Genomic DNA, 23727 nt, shown 5'->3' with positions numbered 1-23727 from the left:
AGGACAGCATAACAACCTCCAAATTATCTTGCAAAGAGCCCATTTGATGTGTGCCTGGGGTATAGGCAGTCTAATGTAGCTTTCTCTTCACTGGTCTTGAGATGTCTGGTTAAATAGACAATTTTGGCAAGACATTACCTCTTCTGGATAACACTCAGAATTCACTTGGAACTGTTTTGTTGCCTCTGCTTATTGATTTTCTAGGCTGCTGTCAGAGCTGGCTGGCAAATTCAGCCCCTTTGTCACTGCCAGGAGTTGGGTTATGTTATTGTTGCCAAATGCAGTGTTAGGAAAGGCAACAGAAGCAGGGAGGCACAGTAAGATCTACTGTATTATCAGAGGTGGCCCAGCTACGGAACAAGACATTTGGGGTCTTGGGGTCCACTCCTACTTTTACAGTAATAAAACACTGAGTCCCCTTTTAAGTGTCAACTTTGCATCCATTCATTGTGAGGAGTCTTCAACCTGCCCTAACTGCAAAACATAATGGCAGGACCAGACTCGAAGCAGTACTAATAATGGTGAGAGCCAGTTGGGTTGGCATGATCAGCATGGAAGCATTCCATTCCATGAACAGAAGACAGCAAATGTCTGGAGATTCTCAGTCATCCAGATCATTGTTGTCCCTTTTTCAAGAGGAAACTGGACTTCCTGAAAGGCTACTTTAATGGCAGCTGAGAAAGTGAGTGAAGTCCAACACTTTGCCACTCCAAAAAGATTTATCACTGGCTTCCTTCTACCCCATACCACACTGAGACTTCCATTCCCTACCATTGAAGCAGATGGAGACTCCTGGAAATGTTATGAACAAAGCTGCACCAAATGGTTAGAAATCCTAGGGAATATAAAAGCCCCCTCATTTCCTTGCTCCTCTGTAAAGTATTTTTCATAACTTTTTTTTAAAAAAGAAATCTGCTTTAATTCCTACAGGAGCTTCTGTGAGTAGGCTTTAGATTATTGTACATAAGTTCTAAGGACTGCTTTTGTTCACTACAGCAGCAAAGTGGATCCAACAACACCTTCTGATACAAGTAGACTGGATAGCATATATGGCTTAACCAAGAAGATAGGAATTCATATTCAGTATTGAAAGCTAAGCAATTGACTGTCTCAATTTCCTCAAAGAATTCTTCTGAAGAAAAAAAGACTGCTAGTTGTGACAAGATGTTCTCTTGTAATAAAAAGCATCACACATTTTATAGAAGTCTTTATTTACAACTTGTTTAACAACTGTACACTGGTTTTGTAGTCTTGGAAGAATGTTCCGGACTGAGAGGAAACATCCCGATCTCCTTCCTCCCAAAAGATATCTGAACTTACAACCATTATTATCATGTTTATATACAGATAGGTTTTTAAAATCACTACAATGGCGGTATGGTGAGAAATCATACTTTGGGGAAAATTAATATCTAGTAATCCTAGAACTTCATTCTTACAGAAAAAATACATTTTATTGGCAATGTGACAAACAAGTAATTTTGGTAGCTCAGGACAGTCAAACAAGTTGTTATTGAAACACACAGATAGGTCGAACACATGCTTAGGATCTCAAAAAATGGCAGTTGCATCATGATATTAATGTTGAAGAAAACCTAAATCATTGCAAGTTGACAGGCCAAGTTGCCTAATGGGGCTAAAAGCAACATACTCTTTCCCCTTATCTGATGGTCTAAAGAGTTTCTGTAGGTGGAAAAAATTAAAACAAATAGACATATTAAAAACGCTCCCAATCGCAAGCACATATTTTAAGATCAGGCCAAAACACCAAGCAACTCACCAAACAACTACAAAGCAAGTCTTCATAGGAGCTAATACAGTACAGACAAGAATATGCAAGGGAACCAAGGTAGCAGGACACATGATTTTTTAATTGGAGGTATCTAAATAAGGAAGGCCACTCTTATTGTGAGACAATGATAATTTCATTTTTATGGCACTGCTACCAAAACAACTCAGAAGACTGACAATGTTGAAAGCCAAATTTCCAGAACTGGCTTCTCAACTGCCAGGTCCAGCCAAACATCTTTTCCTAGTATTGTCTATGTACCTGCAACAACTCAGTAATTCCAGCAGTAAACTTTCTCTGGAAAAAAAATCTTAAGTGTCATAACATAGCCCCCCCCCCCTCACCCCAAATGAATCAACACAGCCAGGAATTGACTCTACTTCAGAGTCTGAAGTTGCTGGAGGACAAACATTTCGGCCTCACTTTCCCACCCTGTCACTGTTGAGCCACTATTAAGTTTTGCCTCAGTCTGATGGTAGAGGGGGTTAGCCAGAGGTATCCTTACTACTCAGTATAGTTTTATTTCTATCTTTGATGCTGAATGTTAATGTAGGACACAATCAATTTATTTGAAATAGTAGCCAGACTGGAACTGCCAAAGATCTCTCTTCCACCATGGTCCAAACAACCCCATTCTAAGTTTTCTTTCTCTACATCTTCCCCCTGCAGATGGAAAGACCCTGTCATGTTTCACAAAAAAGAAACAGACTCTTTCTGAAACCACTGAATACTAAACACTCCTTTGTTTCACTTGGAACACGTGGGGAGACTGTTCTTATGGTTTAAAAATAGAAGCCAGCAACCGGTGGTCTCAAAGCCAAACCCACCTCCCAGGTAGCTACAATTGAGAATCATAATCAGATTATAAACTTATTTCAGATGCAGTTGCTCCTGCAATGAGGCTTAATGGAAGTGAGGCTGGCTTCCTCCCTTCAATCTCCTCAAAGCGGTTCTCCCATAAAACTGACCAACTCTTCCAAAAGCTTCATCTCTAACTACGAGATGAAAAGTAGTGATATAAATATAATCGTAATATTCCCTCAGGTTTTCTCTCGTAGTGCCGTGTTTCCTACATCTGCCTCAATATAAAGTGAAATCTACAGCAGAACAAGCCAATACTTACAAGTGTGGGGGGAAAAAGCAGCTTTAAATTTTTTAAAGGCAGCACAATGCATTCCAACTGTCAACGTAGTCTACATGAACAACAGCAATATTTCATAACATAAAGAAAGACACATTAGTGCAATCCAAAGGGAAGGTAACATAGATGAAGGACAGAGATCTTAAGATAAATACACTCAACCCAAAGAACAATCTAAGAAAGTTCTATCACATAACACTGAAATGCAGGAAAGGCACAGTTTTTTTTTAAAATGTTCCTGCTCTCTACATTCCTTTCCAGAGCTGCTTGTGCATGTATAAATGGATAGAATAGAAAAACAGAAGGGTAACAAATCTGCTGAAGGAGATGCATAAAAACAAAAACAGGGATCTATATATTAAGATGGTAAGCAGTCTCAGTACATACAATATTGCATCTATTGAGTGACAAATCTTGGGTATTAAATTAAAAGCTGGAAAAGAAACTGGCAACCTTTCCTATCCATTTTCTCCAACAATAACAATGACAAACAAAATTGTTCTGGTATATATATATATATATATTGAACATTAGTGCACTTCTAAATCATACTAGTAAATAAAGGTGCATTATAAAACATACTTCAGTCTAAAGGTGTGTATTGCAAGAGGTCTGTGTGTTAATACTGTTTAACAGGAAGAACGGAAGTCGTCAAATACCACTGCCAATGAATGCTAACATATTATGTGCTATAGGAGCTTGGCCATCTACCCATCTTTTTTTCTAGAGCTTCAATTTTTTGCTAGGTGGGAAAGTGGGAGATGATATGGTTATCTCTTTCTATACTTCTCCTTGCAAATAAACTCCACTCTTTAAAAAAAAAAAAAAAAGCAGATGCCCAGATGATATGTATTTGATATTAACTAAGAAAAAAATTCAGCTAACTTAGAACAGACTGGGGGTGGGGGGGGAGAAATTCAATGTACGAAAGCCCTATTTTCTAAGCAAGTTAGCAAATTTTGGGACAATTGTTACTATGTAGTTAGCTTAAAACAATGCAATTAGATTAATAATACAGTGAGCGCGTCTAGATGTGAAGATATTTGCAAAAAAAAAAAACAGTCTACAGAATTTATCGGCCCTCAAAAAATCCAAAATGGTGTGATCCTTTGGGCATTATCTGTACTAGACAATATACTAAAAGAAAGAAAGGAAATTCTATCTAGCAGTTCCCTGCCTGGTTGCATATATGAATTCATAAGCTATTTATATAGGAGACTTTGCTGTATATAGCAATCAAGCTTTTTAATATGCCAAATGTAACATAAAACAGCTGAAAACACTTGAAATTGTTAAGTCATTTTGCACAAAAACTTTCCACAGCTTCTCTTATACTATGCCTCTTGCAGTTTGATTAACAAATCTGCTTTTCCCTGATCGCATTCAGTCCTCTAGTTGCCCAAATGTCTTCTGAAAACCCAGCTCAAACTGGGCAATTATTTGTGGAAAAAATAATTAGGTATATTTTCACACATGAAAATAGTCCATCTTGAATTATATTCCAGCTTCAGACTTTCAGAATCCAAACTGAAAGTCTAATTAGTTTTCTAGCCAAAAGGCAGCTTCAGACATCGGTACATGAGGCCAGGATTACCATGTAGATGGCCTAAAGCTCATTATAAGGTAAAGACTATCTGTAACCTTTATGCAAAAAACATAAGACTGAAAAAAAACCCTGGCTAAGGAGCAATGTCTCTTGCTGCTTCTGTAAAAGAAGGATAATGGAAGTGAGCAACCCACTGTCAACTGTCTTAATAATGAAGCTGCAGCCTAGTTTTTCAGCCATGTAAATTCAGCTAAATGATATAACAAAAAATTCATATCAAACATTCCTTTCCCAGAAATATGAACAATGTTTATTGTGCTCATAACCCAATACTGAAATGAAATACGTCCCTCCGGTGTATTTTAATGGCTAATTAATGGTTAATTTTCTCAACCTGATATGCCTACCCTAAAGGTACATTCAAGAATGCAGTAGGAAATATTAAATATTTGGTGTGCTAGCAGGTTACCTGCATTCATTTCCTAGAATTCCTTAAGTTTTCAGTATCTCATTGGAATTAAGATTTAACTGATCATTTCATACATTAAAAATCATGATTAATAGGAGAAAATTAGCCATGTCACAAGTATGAAAGAAGAAGAAAAACTTGTAACGGAAAAAAACCTAATTATAAAATTCTAGAAACAATAGTATAACAAAATAGAATCCAACTTTAACACAACTCTATCAGAATTTTTGAAATCTTGATGTTGCAAATAGTGTTATAAGAAATGTTTCAAACTAAAAGTGTAGACTAGTTTGAAGATCCTACATGATTTTTTCTTCAAATTACCTTAGCCAGAGAGTCTGCATGTAGCAACAAATTACACAGCTCCTGAATTCAACAAATTACACAGCCATACATGACTCCTCCATAAATTAAGGACAGTTAGATGCAACTAATATCCCACTTATTTCAGTAGGAAATACCGGCCACTAACTTTCTTTGGCTTTCTTAATATGATATTTGACTTTCATTTTTTTAAACTTCCAGAAATGTGTGTCTGGGCATCAAAATCAAAGAAATATGTAAATTGCAAAGCCTTAAAAGAATTAGATTTTACATCGGACATACTTATCACTTCTGCACAAGTAGATCTGAACTAGCCAGACTGGAGAAATAAATTCAAGGTGCTTTCAGGAAAGGTGAAAAATATAAAAGACTAATTAAAAAACATGAAATAAAGCTGATCAAAACCTCAATAATAACTAGTCAGAAAGGAGAGCTAGTGAATAGACTGAAAGTTGAAAAAGAAGAGAAGATAGATCTATTTATGAAAAATTACATTCAAGGGTTTTTTTTCAGGCAAGACTAAATAATCAGGTTTCATTAGATTACCATAATAGTTGGCAGAAAAAACATCTTCAGATATGAGTTTTGCTCTGTTTTTGCATACAAAAGCACAGAAGTAGTCAATTAAGAATGTTAGACCTTCTATATAACTTGAACAAGTTAACTCTCGAAAGAGTAAGTACTGTATAGGCTTTATCAAAGTAAGTTTAATCAACAAAATCTGATATATATTTTTGCATTAGCACAAAAATCATAATGATTACCTAATATCATTTGCTTATAGGTGTAAAAACCTATCAAAGGAATTAGCCATACACTGATTATGAAATGATTTTTCTGCAGCAGGGACATCATCTGGCCTACTTTATCAAATACTGGAACCATTCTACAGAAGGACCAATGGCATTACATCTTATTTTGTCACCTTTACATGAGTGGATTTCAAAAACTTCTTTCATGTGCTTAGATGGCAATGAGTTAAAAACAAGCGTCTTTAAGTCAGAAAATTGTTGTGCACAGTATGAATGCATTAACAAAAATGAGGGGAATAATATCCATACCTAAATAAATATGGTGATAAAATCCATATACACTCAGTTCAGAATGAAAAACAGGGTTCTTACCTTACCTTCGACCCAAAGAGAGCCAAGGTTCTTGAGATATTCTTAAAAAGTTAACATAAGCTTATGTTTAGAAAAACATACAGCAAAAAAAATCTCTCTACTAAAGTTTTCAATAAAACCTCCATCCATATGGAACTGTTTAATTTGAGTTAATCCCAAATATTTGAGAAGGGTGTAATAGGTAGCTCCGAAACCATAATTCATAACTTGCAGAATCAGAGAAACACTAACTGTACTTCTGACAGATCGATAACTGCACAGGCATGAAATATCACTTAGCACAACAGGTTAGCAAGTTTACATGGTAGAATGATCTTAATTACCCTAAGACATCAGTACCAATGTCAATGGTTTGTCCTTCTTATTGACCTATCAAAACACTCCTCAGTAATGGAGGGCATTTTTTTTAAAGCAGCATTTAAACAATCAACCAGATGAAGCCAAAGTAAACGAATTAACAGCAGCATAAGATAATGTCATGAATATGTCTCATCGGGTTCTTACAACTTCTGCCAGCATGTCTATCTAATCTTTGCAAGTAATATTACACATCTTCCTGCGTAGCAAAGTTAAAAATTGCAATACCCAATTCAAACAGATCAAATTAGTGTGAAAAAGAAAACATTATAGGGTTTTTTAAGAGATGACAACTGCATATGAAAAGGGGTATGGGAAAATTCCATTAATAACTTTCCCATTGGGTGTTTTTTCAACATCTTGGCACATTAAAAGACAAAAGGAAGACTCCAGAAAAGAAGAAGAAAATTAAAAAGAAAAGTTCTCTTCTGGAAATGAGACATGAAGAGACAATACTGAAAGAATGCTGGCTAGGTTTTCCTGAAATACAGTCACTTATAACAGAAGTACGTCTTGATTCCAGGATGGCTTCCATTCAAAAGGCAAGGCAAGGACTCTCTACCTTGCTGCGGCTGGCTGGACATGGCCCGGATAAGCTCTCCTTGTGCTGGTGGCTTGCCTTTGCCTAGCTAGGAAAGACTGTCCTGAACCAGTACTAGCAAGTCTGTCTTCTACTGCTTTTTTATGAAGAGTCATCCCCTACAGAGAGAAAGAGATTAAAAGAAAAGGCATGTAGATTTAGTCTGGAAAGCTGACTGGTCTGCACTATTTCTTCACCAAACCTATTAAGTCACTCCACTAAACTATTTCCAATAAAATAAACCAAGGTTTGCTTGGATTAAGCGGATGGCCTTAGACACACTTCATCCCTCTTTCGGAAGAAAGAATGTTTTGGTCCACCCGGGGAAGCTCCCTTATGTTAAAAAAACAGACCAGAAAATATAATTGAACCGAGGTGGCGCAGTGGTTAGAGTGCAGTAATGCAGGCTACTTCAGCTGGAGTTCAACAGTTCAAATCTCACCGGCTCAAGGTTGACTCAGCCTTCCAAACTTCCGAGGTGGGTAAAATGAGGACCCAGATTGTTGGGGGCAATAGGCTGAGAGAGGGCTGCAAAAAGCACTATGAAGTGGTATATAAATCCAAGTGCTATTGCTATAACCCTCTGGGTTAGGTTCTGTATATCAATCATGGCCCTTTCTGATTTTCTGATTCTAAATTGGATGCCCTCTTAACAACAGTTCTCTTTGGTTGCTTCCAAAGGCATTCATTTTAATTTTCCCTGTCACCTCCATGAAACTTCTGGGGGAGGCAGATACACAGGATGAGGGCTGCACTGTATCAATACACAGACAATACATTCCTTAACACCCTGAGGCTGCGTTGAAGCAGAAATATATGTTTCAAAACTGAGCATTATAAAGGGAACGTTCTACAAACAATTATGATACCAGGGACACATCACCTTTGAAGTCTGAATATCAATTTAGTTTTGAAAAACATACTACAGAAGTGAAGCAACTAATTAATCTTTGCTGGGACTCTTATTCTACAATCTGGACTTTACTTACCATATTGTACCAGGCACTGACAATGTATCTCTCCTCCATTTCTCTTTGACTCTTTGTCTTTTCATATTCTTTCTATTGGGGGGAAAAAGTATTTCTCATGATTTCACATGCCTACTACAATGGGAGTATACTGTGCTCAGTGCTCAAATCCATATTTTATTTCTGTTGTGTGGAATGGTGGCAAACTGTGGAATTTTAAATTCATAAAATTGTATATGGTTCTTAATTTTCATCATGAAAGCTCATATTTCAGATTAACAGCTCAGGATAAAAACCATAATGGTTGCCTTTCATGTGCTTAATGTAATTGCCAAGAAGACTCAATTGTGTGTACTCAAGATAAGACCTACTGAGATAAGACCTACTGATTTTGAGCAGGGCTTAATTTGGTTTAAATATGCACAAGATTTCATAGGAAATTACCTCTAAGGAATGGAACATCCTCTCACGTTCCTGCAGTTGATTCTTTAGTGCCTGAATTTCAGGTGCTGAACCTTGGTTCTGTTTGGGATCTAAAGTACGGATGACCTGCAAAAGCAAGAATCACATACTAAGAAGTTAACTCCAAATAGGAACACAAGAAGTTGAATATATGTTAATCTACTCCATAACAGTCTGTTCTGATTGGTGCAGTTATCCAGATCTTAGACAGGAAAAGGTCTAAGCAGGTGACTGCCAGACTGAATCTAAGATCTTTTGCATGCAGAAGCTGTGTTACATTACTGAGGCAGTGAATCTTTGGCAAGTTAGAGTTGCTTAAGTTTACAGAGTCTACTACAGAACATCCAGAAGTATATCAATTTTAGCTTTATAGGAATTAAGAACAACATAAGCATTTTACCACAAGGTACAACTGATCTAATGTTATAAAAATACTCAATTTAAATACTTGGGAATATATGAAGAACCTAGCCTAGTTCTCTTCCTAGTATTTATGTTCCTTCCTATGAATATACTGAGGGAGAGGGGATGGAAGGGGAGAGGAGAGGAGAGAAGAGGAGGTGGAGTAGAAATTAGAAGACATTAGCTACTAAAGAATGTGAGCTTCAAAGTCTTTTGTCATGAAAACGAAAATCATCCTCATTATCCCTCCAAGGGGTAGATCATTGTGTGGAGGACCTGCATGCTCTAGCGATGATGTTGAACAGATAAAATCATATCAGACAGATCTTAGCTGAAGAGTCTGACTAAATGTATTCCAAAAAAGCCATCTGGTATGGTGAGAATGTGTAATTCAAATTTCATGCCGGATCGAATGTTGCCCGGATTTTAAAAAGTCACATTGGATGCTATGACTCCTGGGCATTCACTGAAAAATGTTCTATAGAGCTCAGCTGCCTCTACTAGGCAACCAGGGCATGGATCTGACAGGCAAGAGAAGGCAACAGACAGCGAAGAATTTGGTTGAAAGAAGAAATAGCAATAGCACTTAGACTTATATACCACTTCAGAGTGTTTTACAGCCCTCTAAGCAGTTTACAGAGTCAGCATATTGCCACCAACAATCTGGTCCACCTTTCACTGACCTTAGAAGGATGGAAGGTCAAGTCAACCTTGAGCCGATCAGGACTGAACTGCTGGCAGTCAGCAAAGTTAGCCTACAATACTGCATTCTAACCATTGTGTCACCACAACTCTTACTACTCAAAACTACTCAATTATGGAATGTTTCGGTTAACAAACAAATTTATGGACCAAACGAACTTAATTTTCAAACACAAGTTCTTTATCAATGCTGAATTGATTGAATTGAAGCAACTCAAAACCAAGCAATTCAAACTTCAGGTTTATTTAGAACTACCATCAAAAATGCCAATTTGCATAGTTAGCAAAAAACAGAAAGTGAAAAGACTATAGGACATAATGGAGAACAACAAAGAAAAGAAACTGAAGTTACCAAAGAATTGCCAACACTATCGGTTAATGAAGAACTAGTTGGGAAAATGGACCGAATGAAAGAAGCTAAAGAATATATTTGCCTAAACTTTTTGCCTTTTTAAAAAACCTTCAACTACAATAAAAACAAATATTAATGGAGCTGTCAAAAATATTCCAAATGAAACAATGACCCAAATCAACGTCTGATGTATGCCATAGTCTATGTAACAACTCAAGAATTGGAACTTAAAATATGAAGGAATGAAGGCATTAAGGCAGGAAATCCTAAATGGAACATTTGTGTAGCATTGAAGAAAAAGAAAATTCACAATGGGTTTGAGCAATTTGAAGAATCTGAGGCAAGGAAATTTGACGAATAAGAAAATCAAAACTAGCCTGTGCATGAAGTACAACCTAGACAACAAAGAAATAGCAGACACTGCAGAATAATTGAAACAAATAGTTGTGGCCATCGCAGAGAAGATCAACTGATATGGCAATTAAATAATTCAATTCCATCAGAATTTGCAGTTTAGGGCAATACATTCTACAAAACCTTTGAAAATGGGAAACTACAAATAATAAAAAACTTGGCAAAGAAAAGACCTTGAATTTTGGACAACAGGAATCACAGTAAGAATGCGACCCGAATCAAATTGAAAACAGTCGAAATATCCAGCATGGGAGACATTAAGATAACTGAGAAATGCCTTGTGGGGTTAAGAATGAATGGCAAATGATGGCTGACCTAAAATCTCTTATTAAGATTCATCGTAAATTATAATCTGTTTCCGCCCTTCCCCCAAAAAATCTACCTTTACAATATGTCCATTTTGGCCTTGCTGGCTCTTATGTTTTCTCACTCTGTTTTAAATGAATCTTCAAAGTGAAGTAATTCCGTATTTGATTTAATGTATGTTTTTGGACCTGGCTTGCTGAAGATCTCCTGCTTAGAATTCTCATTAATCAAGCAGCAGAACATCCTGACATAATTTCTGCTCAATCCAGCAGTTGAAATTATCATTGTTAAATGTGTCAGGTGAAAGGGAAGATACTTTCGAGGATCATTCCTTGTTCAGTCCTTACCAGAATTAACAAAAGATAATAATAATACAAAGTTGTGCAGCAAAAGGTGGTAAAGGAACAGTTTAATAACAGAAGCTAGAAGTGCGGTTCATAAATAATCTTGCCACTCAATGATCAATATCAGTATCAATATCAATATAATTATATTAATAACAAATTGGGCTCTATTCATTCACCAATTTCTCATGGGGGTCAATAACGTTTGGGGATTAATTTTTTTAATAAATGTATTAAATACAACCACAAGCATAAACACATCTTTATACGTATCCAGTCATCTTCAAATACTTTGGCCATGGCTAATGAGAAGGAAGGACTCACTGGAGAAGAGCCTAATGCTGGGGAAGATTGAGGGCAAAAGAAGAAGGGGACGACAGAGAATGAGGTGGCTGGATGGAGTCACCAAAGCAATCAGAGCGAGATTAAATGGACTCTGGGAGATGGTAGAGGACAGGAAGGCCTGGAGGAATGTTGTACATGCGGTCGAGATGGGTCGGACACGACTTTGCAACTAACAACAACAACAACAGCCATCTTGGGTTTTAATTAATTCTTTTGAAAATAGATTTAAATGAAATAAGACAACGTAATATAAAGCATCCAAAGCTGCAGTTCACAGACTAATTATTAGCTATTCTACATTATGTTAGCACCCTTTGACTCTCTGTCAAAGTTGTAGAGGGAGGAAAATGCTAGCAAAACATGAAATACTTACACTTTTAGCTTTTTCCAAATATTTTTTGTATCGTTCTTCCATTTGCTTCATTTCTTCTTCTTTTTTACACAAAGCTTCTTGCAATTCTTCTATTTTGAGTGCTTTATTTGCAGAAGATATCACATTTCAGAATAATGCAAAGGTTTAAGAATTTTGAGATATTAGGCATACTAAACAGCAGTTAAATCAGATTAAATACAATGAAGAAACATAACAATTAGAATATATATTTGAACCATAAATTACAAGCAATTCTAAAAAATGGGTGAAACTCAACTGGCGGTTGATCAGTACAAATTTCTGTTTCTGATTACAAATAAGAAGTGGATGGCACCTACATTAAGCAAATATCTGTGTGGCACTATGGCAGCCTTACCTTAAACGTTTGTATAGTTATACACAAATTTTATGTGTATAACTACAAATATAGCTTATTTTTCCAAACAAGCTACACAACCAAAGCCATAATTACAGTGAGTGCATAAAGGTTGTCCTTGACTTACAACCACAAATGGGACCAGAATTTATACTGTAATTCAGTATAGTTATAAAGTGGGTAATCACAATAGTAGACACAATTTTACCTTCACTTTTTTGCCACTGTTATCATGTAAATCTTGACTACGTAGGAAAAAAACTGGCTGGGAAAGTCACAAATCATGATCATGCAATAACAAGACAATGCCATTTTTGTAAATGTGAGCCAGTTGCCAAGTGCCCGATGACCTCTGAGGCAATGCAACGGTTATGCCTTCAAGGGTGGACCATAAATCACTTTTTCCTAGGTTGTCATAATTTTGAACCATTATTAAACAAAAGGTGATGATTAGTGTTCAGAAATCTATTTTGAGAATTTCCCCAGAGCAGCCATAGTAGTAGTCCCTTACCTACAACCATAATTGAGCTCAAAATTTATGTTGCTAAGCAAGACAATTTTTGCCCCATTTTACAACCTTTTTGTCACAGTTGTTAAGTGAATCACTGCAGTTGTTAAGTGAATCTGGCTTCCCCATTGACTTTGCTTATCAGAAGGTAGTAAAAGCTGATGATATGACCCCTGGACACTGCAACTGTCATAAATATATGCCAATAGCCAAGCATCCAAACTTTGATCATGGGGCTGCTGCGATGGTCATAAGAATGAAAAATGGTCATAGGTCACTTTTTTCAATGCCATTGTAACTTTGAAAAGTCTCTAAATGAATGGTTGTAAGTCAAGGACTACCTGTATTATAGTTTCTAAGGAGTCTCCATGTATTGCAGGATGTTGAAAGAAGAAAACAGAGAGGTTTATGTATATTTCATTTCTGCTAGTGAGCGTATTACATTCAAGTATATGTTTATTCCATGACCCAAATAATAAAGGAACAATTAAGCAGGTTTTGTTTCATTAACAAAAATAAATACTACATAGCAACTAGCTGAAGCACTAGGCTTTAGAATAAGAGCTGTGTTTAAGATCTTTATTCACAGCTTGGGAGGGGGGAAAATAAGCAAATATCTCTGAGCTTTAAAAATCAGCTGCAATTAAATTATTTGAAATAAAAAAAAACTACTCACAACTATTGTTATAACGGGGTTCTAAATCTTCAATGATTGCCCGTTTCTTCTGAAGCTCATTATTAGCTTCATGGAGCTTTTCACTGCAAAAAAGAAACGAATGTGCACATAAAACAACTGCTTTGTCACTCTTAATTGGATCAATATTAAAGAGAGAAGAAATTAGGATACTATAACTGTGGATGATTTCAGCAAAAAATAGAGTTTTGTTAAAAACTAGTATTAGCTGCTAATTATGTTTGTTCTGATTTTTGCTTTGGGGCACTGAGGATCCTTAGAAATAAGCGAAATTAAGGAAGAAGTAATGAAAGTAAAGAGACAAGGGAATGTAAACTTTAGAGATTGTGTATGTGGCTACAGATTATTTATGCTAGGTTGGAGAATATTAAGTGAAAAGAAATGTTGAAAAAGATGGAAAGTGGAGGAACTAGTACCATGCCTAGACCCATTTCTGTTGATAAGCCTATGAGGAAGAAATGATGTCATTGGGAACCAACAAATGCAACAGGATACAGTAAGAAGGCTGTAGCCACCACCATTAGCAGGGGTCAATAGTGGAGCCAACAGATGTGGAGCCCACCTCTTGGAACAATGAACTCTGCATACAGAGCTCCCTAAAGAGCTTTTTTTAAGGTACTCAGGAAATTACTGGGGTTATTTTGGAAGGCAAGGGAACTTTGAGGAGAGGCCTTGGGTAGGCTACTGCAGGAGGAGAGGAACCTGCATTTTCATTCAGATCTCTTTTTCTATGGCTTTCAACACCTACTGATAAGGTGCACTAGTCCACATTCAATCATGATGGCTGTAATGAGACTCAGGGTTTCATTAGATCTGTTATTTGAAGCTCTTAGCTGTTTATCTGATATGTATTAGCAATTTATCTTGCAGATGAATTTCTACCCATAGATATTGTTTCATTTGTATTGCTTGGAACTTAATTCCACAACCGTAAAAAAAAAGTTAGTATATACAAATATAGTATGCCACAGTATATACAAATATGTGAAGACTATATACACATAGTGGGATAATAAATACTGTTAACAATATAACTTCATCATTAAATGTCAAACATTAATAGCTCTTCATTAGAAATCCCCTTTCTGTTAAAAAGTAGAAGTTATCAATATCATAGCTACCCGTATAAATTAATAGACTTAAAATGTCTTTGAATATTAGTAGGTCAGGTCAGTAATTAAAGCTGTGTGAAAAAGTCCTGCACGGTTTATGGTTTATGACATTTTTTGGATAGGACATTGATTTTATGCTAACTGCTGTGGAAATATTGTTATATTTAAATAAATACAGGTGGTTTTTAAGTGAAAAGCATAAGCTTTTTGCAATTTGGTGCTGTTTGGATGGGTATTGTGAATTTTCTTGCATGCTTACAATGCATGCTTACTGTGATTAAAACAGATTAACTGATGCATACCCAGTGGCATATGTGTTGCAATTACTAAGGCCGATGCTAGTGTTTTGTTAACATTTTTATTGTTTGTGGCCCTGAAAAGGACCATTTAGGTAATCAAACATGGTAACTAATATGAAATTGGCCAGCCCTTATTGTTATCACCAGGCAGCATCGCTTCAGTATAGACTGTATAAGCCTTTGCACGTGATCTTTGGTGACAATGTGGTGCCAGGCTGCAATAATGAATTCAATCAGCTCCTGCTTGGTCTTCGGATGCTTCTTGCTTATTTCGTAACCAATCTTGGCCCACAAGTTCTCAATGGGGTTCAAATCAAGGCTCTGAGCTGGCCAATCCAGGAGTCGAACACCATGCTTCTTCATCCACTGTTGGATTGACTTGGCTCAATGACAAGGAGTGTTGTCATCCTGGAAGTAAAAGTCCTTCCCTACAAGTTGCTGTTCTGAAGGAAGCATAGTCTTTTCCAGGACTTCAACATACTGCTTGAGATTCATAATTCCCTGCACGATTTGTATCTGACCAATACCAGAAGCAGTGATACAGTCCCAGATCATCACATACAATCGATGCTTTACAGACAGATTCAGGCAGTACAGCCTAAATTCTTCAGCTGGAAATCTTCTGACATACTTATTGCACTGATTCCCAGTCAAGTAGAAATTGCTCTCATCACTGAGGATGACCTTGGCCCACTGTTCGTTGGTCCACTTTGCATACTTCTTGGCCCACGCACGTCGACGAGAGCGGTGAGCATCTGTGAGCAAAGGTTTGCTTCGAGCCCTGCAGCCTGTGAGCCCTCTGGCAAGCAGTCTGCGACACACTGTGCTTGTGCACACTTTTACATCACATTTCACCCCAAATTCTTATAATCTGAGGCGAGGTGAGCTTCTTGTCAGCCACCAAAATGCATTGCAGAGCCCGATTTTGCCATTTTGTCGACTTTCTTGGTCTTCCAGAGCGGAGCCTGTCATCAACTGAACCAGTTATTTGATATTTTTCAACCACTCTGTTCACTGTGGTGCAATGGCATTTCACTCTCTTGGCTATTTCTGTACAGGAGTAACCCTCTTCATGAAGCACATTGATGTGATGGCGCTGCTCAGTACTGGTGAAAGCAAAGGACTTCATTGTTGTCCACAGGCTTATTTATAATTACAGAGTGTGACAACATTGATTGGCTCATAGAATTAGCCTCTGTGCGACTTCCGGGGAGGGACTTGCCGTCGTCGGCAATTTTGTAACTATGTTATTGAAATTAACACAGGCAGAGACCGAACTTGAGAACTTTATCTTTTTTTTTTCTACCAAAAATCCCAGTTTCAATGTGTCAAAAAAAAAAAAAAAGAATTAGCCTCTGTGCATTTTGATTGGTGAGCCAAAGTTCGCTGCTGATTGGCTACTTTCAATCCTAACATTCCCAAAAATTCAAGTTGTGTTTATTTTAGCACATAAACTCACTCAAAATCTTAAAAAGACTTGCATCTCAATCCAACTACAGAATTTTTCATCAAAGTACTGCATTTTTCAGAGCATAAGATGCACCAGAGTATAAGATGCCCCAAGATTCTGAAGAGGCAAATTAAAAAAAAGTTTTTGCACCTCCCAAAAACAGCCCTTGTTCATGAAAATGGGCCCATTTTTTTTCCAAAAAAGGGGGATGAATAGCCTTCAGGTGGTTTGTAGAGTACTCGGGGGAGGGGGGAGAAATTGAGCAAAAAATGGCCCGTTTTTCACTCATTTCTGCCCTCCCGAGTCCTCAGGAACACTCTGAAAGCCTCCTAAAAGCTATGCACAGCCATTTGGGTGAAGGGGGGCAAAAAAATGCTGTATTCAGTGTATAAGATGCATTCAGATTTTCAGCCTCTTTTTTGAGATTTTCAGCCTCTTTTTTGAGATTTTCAGCCTCTTTTTTGAGGGAAAAAGGTGTGTCTTATACTCCAAAAACACAGTACTAATTTTGTGTGGTTTCTATGAGTGAAAAGTTGATTAAACATGTAAATACAGCTTAAAACTGAAAGCGTGCAGGACTTTTTCACACAGCTGTATGTAGTTGGTTTGAGCTTCGAGCTTGGCAATTTGATTGCAAAAGTTTTGTTCCCATTCAAGGAGACTTCTTTACTGAAAATGTTTCCTTGAATGGGGACAAAATGTTTGGAACCAAATTGCCAAGCTTGGATCTCAAACCAACAACATAATTAATAGAATTATATAGTAGAATAATAGAATTATTGGGAAGGGGGAGAGTGAATATACACAAACATATAAAATCACACACACACTTTATCCCACACCAATCCCATATACACACATCTCTCTTTTTTAACTAGCCAGTATGAATTGACAAGACTTTGGTGATATTAACTTTCACTCCACTCACTACTGACTTCTTATAAAGATGTTACTACTTTAAATTAATAATTGTACAAATTCTGCTTGCTAACTTATATAATAAGAAAATTCCTACTTCAAACCATGATTTAAACACTTTATCAAATTATTAAATTATTTCTGAGCCCTATGGAATAACTTTATTAAACTAAGAATATACACTATAGATTCACATCAGGAGGTAAGAGTCTCAGAATTGGTACTAATATACTTAACAATTTTAAGTGATTCTATCCTAATTATTCTCCACAAAATAAAAAAATACTTATTATTATTAAAAATGAGGAATATTTTTATTACTTACAGATGTTCATCAAGTTTCTTTTTCAGAATGACTGACTATAAATGAAAAGGAAAAAAAGAATTATTTGAAACAAAGGACTTTTTTCTATACTTTTAACTGAAACAGGATTGACATTCAGGACAAAGAACATGGGGAAAAGAACTAGGCTGTCTAATTTCCCTCCTCATATGTTTATATGCAAATTCAAGGTATTTATTGATGTATTCATATGCCAAAGCATCTCAAAGCAATTTATAATAAAAACAGCAATACAAGTAATTAAAAATACTTAAAACAATGCAAACAATATAAAACAGTATTCTCTAAAAAAAAGTCCTTAAAAGATATAGCAAGTCTTTTTTTTTTCTTTCTAACATTCAAATTGAGAAGGGTTGAATGGAAAGAGTGAGTTCTGAATATGTTCCTATAGTTTGTTAAGTCAGGTGCTCCACCCAAAAGTCAGGATGAGGGCTTTCCACAGCATCAGTGCTCTTCACAGGGAAGGCCACCCAATATTCAGCAACTCTTGGTTTACAGAGCAGGATCATGTCTGATGATTTCAGTGACCCAGGCTAGTAACATGAAGGCAACTTGGATCAAGTTACTGAGGGGTTAATATATCCTTAAAACCTTGAAAATAGTTCAACAACTAACTGACAGCCAATACAGCTACTTCAAAAGAGCCATAAAGGGTACATAGCTACATGCGTCACTCAGCAACATAGTTGATGCTACATGTACCAAATACAAGAGCAGACCCATACAGAGGACATTGCTATAATTAAGTATGAAGTTACAAGCATGTGAATGACTATAGCTAGACTATCCCTGTACAATAACGGACATAATTTGTACAGCACATCAGCGAACAGCAAAAATTCTAACCACAGAGTTCACCTGCCTCTCCTATGATAATGATAACTTTAGAAGTTCCTCCCTCTTTCTAAAGGAGTGAAATGACATTTACAACAGATTAAATGCTCCAACTCTGAATCAAGGAGCCACAATCCAAAGCCTCCATCTTGTTCAGAATCAGTTTTATTTTAAAGGAAGTCCTCGACTTACAACTGAAATTGCTGCCAAAATTTCAGTTATTAAATGAGATATTTGTTAAGTGAATTTTGCCTCATTTCACAACCTTACTTGCCATAGCTAAGTGAATTGTTGCAGTTGATAAGTTAGTAACCCAGTTGTTAAGTGAATCTGGCTTCCCAATTGACTTTGCTTGTCAGAAAATGGCAAAGAGTGATCACATGACCATGGGACACAGCAACGGTCACAAGTATGAACAAGTTTCCAAGCATCTGAATTTTGAACACATGATCATGGGGATGCTACGAAGGTCGTAAGCGTGAAGAATGGTCATGTCACTTTTTCCAGTATCGCTGCAACTTTGAGTGGTCATTAAATGACCTGTTGTAAGTCGAGGACTCCTTATACTAGTATTCAACTACTCTATTACCACATCCAGAGTATGCTTCAGAATATCAGTCATCAACCCATCGTTGACATTTACTTGTCCCTAGCTGTTAAAAAGTGATGAGGACACAACAAAAGCTACCAAGCTGTAAAGGCAGTCACCCAATCTATGCCACCTTCTCTGAAATTATCCCTGCAAGTAGTTTAACACAGTGCTCTTAATCCTTAACTCACTGAGATAATCCAGGAGCATATTGGGGTCAATGGTGTCAAAAGCCATTAAGAGTTCAAACAAAATCAATAAGAGTGATGTTCCCTTTATCTCTTTTCCAGAGACAGGGAGACATGAATTGATTTGCTCCCAAAACCAATCTCCAGACTGAGATGAAAGAACTGTAAATATAATACAATTTAAGAGCATTATAGCTGGGACTATATGTTAAAATGTCTTTTACAGAAATTTTACAGTGGATATTTTATGGATAATATATTTCCATTGGTATTTTAAGTGTTTCGCATTTAAATCACCAGGAGTGCCTGGCAGATTTGGTAAGAATCAATCCAACAAACCAACAATATATTTATTTGGGGAAGCTCACATATGACAACACCAAAGCCTTTTCCATGGTGTGAAAACACAAGAGGAATAGTGTGCATATATGATTCGGAATTATCTGATTACTTGCACCTGGATTTCACATGAATTCCTTTAGTATAAAGGAATTTTATACTATATTAAACCCTCTCAACGAAATATAAGGTCCATGTCATTTGAGAAATAATTTGAGGAAACCCCTCATGGATTAAATTTATAATTTAGGTGCAACTTCAGACATTTCCAATCATTTGTATACCTGTTTCTAGGAAAACATGCCTGAGTTGTGTAGAAGCTGCCAGAAGGATAAGACGTAGAAAAATAATCAAACAACAAACAGATAGCACATAGCATGCAAAAAAGAATTAAGATATTGTCCAATTAAATGTTTTTTTAAAACATTTGAGTCACAAATGAGACTGATTCAGAGCAGGTTGAAATAAATAGGAAGCCATACTCACAATAGCCTTGTGCAGAAACCCATGCCAAGAGACAGAGGCGACAGTTTAGTACGAAGTGAACAGCAGCCAACAGAAGGAAACTATTTAGTATCTTTTCTGAAGAATATAAAATTAAAGCAAGGCATTCTCACAGAGCATGCACATTATCTTCTCTTTCTGTGCTCTCTAAGGTTTCTTTCTCCTATCTCTTCCTCTAGAGAATTCTGAAAAACTATCACAAAGTGTGTTAAGGATAGGAGTGAGCGTTTGTACTCAAAGCAGATATACAGTAAACAAGATAACTTTATGAAAATATGAACTCAAATATATAACAATAAAAAAGGGATTATTATAATCCCAACCTTTTTTTGCATGTACAAGGTTTTGATGCAATATATACATAAGTCTGCCGAATGCAACCTAGTATAGTCTAGGTTAGAGACCAAAAAATATAATGCTTATATTTTATCCAAAACATCTGGTTCTTATTTGTATAATGTTCATTTTTAAATATTTCAGTAATGATTGGTCATGTAATGTACAAATCTAAAACTGCTATGCTCACAAAATTAAAGGGGAGGGCATTGGGAGTCTCAGGACTTATGGCAGTCTTGTGCTGTGAACATATTAAGCCATTTATCAGTGTCACTTGCTCCAATGCGTTTATCATTCTTAAAAGGTAAAATAGCACCCTCACGTTATCATGGCTCCAATGCTACAAATCAATGTGGACTACATTGATATATATGGTCTCTAAGTCAGAAGATGAATCTTTCTATCAAGTAAATTATTAGCTACCCAGAAAGCTGTAGTTTTTACTGCTGCCACCTGTCCTGTATAGGTTTAAAGCTGGATGCCAGCCGAGTCTCCAGCTGAAAATATCTACTCCAAACCCACCCCATCTCAGCTATTCTTTGACTATCCCATCAGATTTCTGACAGAGATCTGAATGCAAACGTTAGACTTTTTCTTAACCACCAGCTTTTCTTTTGAGAATATCAACGGGATTTCATTAAGAGGATAGGGGGGCAAGAGGTAGGCAGTTTATCAATAAAAAGATTAGGAACAGAAAATGGCATTACTTTACCTTTATATACAAAGATAATGAAATTTGACAGAAAAATTAATATGATTAGCAGGAAAGTAGGGGGCACTAGAACTTTTAGGGCCATGTATTTGTGTATCTTTTCACTTACATCTTCAGCTTTTGATCCTTGCTCCTGCAAAGACTTCTGTAATTCTTCAACCTGAGATTGTACTTCAAGCAATCTCTGGTTTACAAGCCTAGAAATAAGAAACAAGATTTAACTTTTAAGAAGCAATGATGGGTTTATTTTTCTCCTTAAGAAATCATCCGCTAGTCAAGGATCTTGTGGGTGTTTAGAAATATTTGTGGAAATAATGGCCTCAAGGTTTTATTTTCTTATCAGCACATTCTCCTGTCCTTCAAATGAAGCAATAGTACTAAGTCTCTTTCTAATTATGGTAAAAGTCAATGAAATCACAAATGTATATTAAGGCTGTGTGAAATACAGTTGTTCTTTTAATGAAGTGGATTAGTTTGCTGCCATGGGCTCCATGCTACTTCTCATTGAGTCCCCTTCGGGGAAAAGGGCGGCATAAATGAAATAAATCCTAATCCTAATCCATCCTTTTTCCAGCATCTCTAGCAGTTCAAGATCACACTGCTAAAATACACACCAAACTATTGATTTTTCTCAATGCAGTTTCTTGAGTTCTTCAAATGGAACCAGCACAAAAAATGGGTACCTATAGTCATCTTATTTTTCTCTTTTTTACCGCCTCTTTTACTGCTTTGAATGTCTAGGGAAATACAAAGTTCTGATTCTTGCTCTTCTGGTGACTTTAAACTCTCTCAAATTGCAACCTATCACATCTATATGGTAACAGGACTAAGTAAGGGATTGCTAGGAGTTGGCAATGTATGGTGTGGCCTTGTGCCAAAGGTCCTTTACGGTAGTCATGAAGGCCATCCTGGGTCACTCTGAAACAGCCTTGCCAAAGGTCTCTGGTGAAGTTGTGACAGGCCCAGCAATCCTCAATAGATAATATATTGCTACAAAAAAAGTATAACTAGGTACATATAGGAAAACCTGTATTAAGCTCAACACATCTTTTGAATAAGAAACATTCAAAATGTCCTTTTTTAAAAAGGACAAACATTCTGACCCTTACTCTAGTGATGATTACCTCATCATCCCAATATATCTTTGAAGCCTTCAGAATTAACATAAACAGTAATGTGCAGTCCCAGCTAAAAAATGTTCTTTTTAATATCTTTAGAGTAGAAGCAAGTGGTTCCAATCCACTTCCACCCCACTAGCCTAAAAGAAAAACACCACCTTCTTACCTGTTCTCTGTTTCTAATTCATTCTTTCTCAGATTGGCATCATCCAAGAGACTCTGCAGCAAAGCAATCCTCTCATTGTCAGAGCCCTCCTGGTGAAGTTTTAGCACTCTGTTTTCATGTTGAAGGCGAATAAGCTTTTCCCTTGAGAAATGAAGCAGGAGTAATGAAATAGTGTCACTTTCTGGGAAAGATCAATACCATCACTAAAGAATGTATGCATTGTGAAGTAACCCTCCTACATTAATTGGACAGCATCTAACTACTTTGGATCATTTTTCTCAATAAATAAACAAATTTGTTTAATTCAGTCCTCTTGATCTAGTTTTAGGACTTGTGTTAGGTCATATGTATGCAGAAATAATGAAAAGCCACAAACGTTTAGTCCCCTCCCCCTATAGCTTAATCTACTTGACAACATCAGTTATACATCTCCAGCCTTTCTATCCTTGCAAACCATTTGCTTCCATCATATCTACACACTACTTCATATACTGTATGTGTTATCTCTTCTTTTTTCAAGATCTAATCAGTTCCACCCATTCATGTTCTTCCCTTTAAAAAAAAGTTTGGCTCGCCAAACTGGCAGTAATGCTGGTAGCAACCCATCCCTGCAGTAAATATAATCAATTTGCAAATCTGCTCGTGTAAAATAGACCATATATCCATGATGGCGAACCTATGGCACGTGTGCCATAGGTGGCACGTGGAGCCATTTGTTAGGGCACGCCAGGCATTTCCCTGTCAGCTACAGCACACATGTGCATGCTTGCTAGCTAACTTCGCCCTCCAGAGGCTTCCTTGAAGTGCGAAAAACCACCCAACGCGTAAACCAGAAGTTCAGGAACAGACTTCCGGTTTGCACATTGGCCCGTTTTTCACTACCGGAGGCCTCAGGGAAGCCTCCTGAAGCCTCCGGAGTGCAAGAAACAGCCCTACAGACAAACAGGAAGTCACTGTTCCTGAACTTGCGGGTTGCTCGTACGGCCATTTTTATTCCTCCAGAACCTTCAGTGAAGTTCTTGAAGCCTCTGGAGGGCCTCTTGGGGGGCTGTTTTTGCTCTCCTAGGCTCCTAGAAAGTTTCTGTAGAGGGTGAAAAAAGTGTGCCAAAAGCGGGGGCTGATCACATGAACATGCATGCTGGGGTCGCATGCATAGCATTATGTATGTGGGCATGCCCATGCACGACCCCGCTGCACTCCCCCCATTTTTGACACGCGACCCAAAATAGGTTAGCAATCACTG

At 37.0% G+C, this 23727-nt stretch overlaps 1 protein-coding gene across 1 annotated transcript in view; it reads right to left on the bottom strand.

Moving 5' to 3' along the window:
- Nucleotides 1–4037: 4037 nt before the first annotated feature.
- HOOK3 (hook microtubule tethering protein 3) overlaps nt 4038–23727 on the bottom strand; it is a 65161-nt gene continuing 45471 nt past the window's right edge. Inside the window, 8 exon segments of the mRNA XM_032213143.1 lie at nt 4038–7449; nt 8320–8391; nt 8743–8847; nt 11999–12099; nt 13559–13641; nt 17681–17715; nt 21310–21397; nt 22485–22625. Of these exon segments, the coding sequence (XP_032069034.1) occupies nt 7309–7449; nt 8320–8391; nt 8743–8847; nt 11999–12099; nt 13559–13641; nt 17681–17715; nt 21310–21397; nt 22485–22625 (766 nt within the window). The 3' untranslated portion in view covers nt 4038–7308.

Source organism: Thamnophis elegans, chromosome 3, assembly GCF_009769535.1.
Source record: "Thamnophis elegans isolate rThaEle1 chromosome 3, rThaEle1.pri, whole genome shotgun sequence".
NCBI lineage: Eukaryota > Metazoa > Chordata > Lepidosauria > Squamata > Colubridae > Thamnophis > Thamnophis elegans.
Note: the sequence above shows the minus strand (reverse complement) of the source record. Positions and strands in the feature narration are given on the sequence as shown.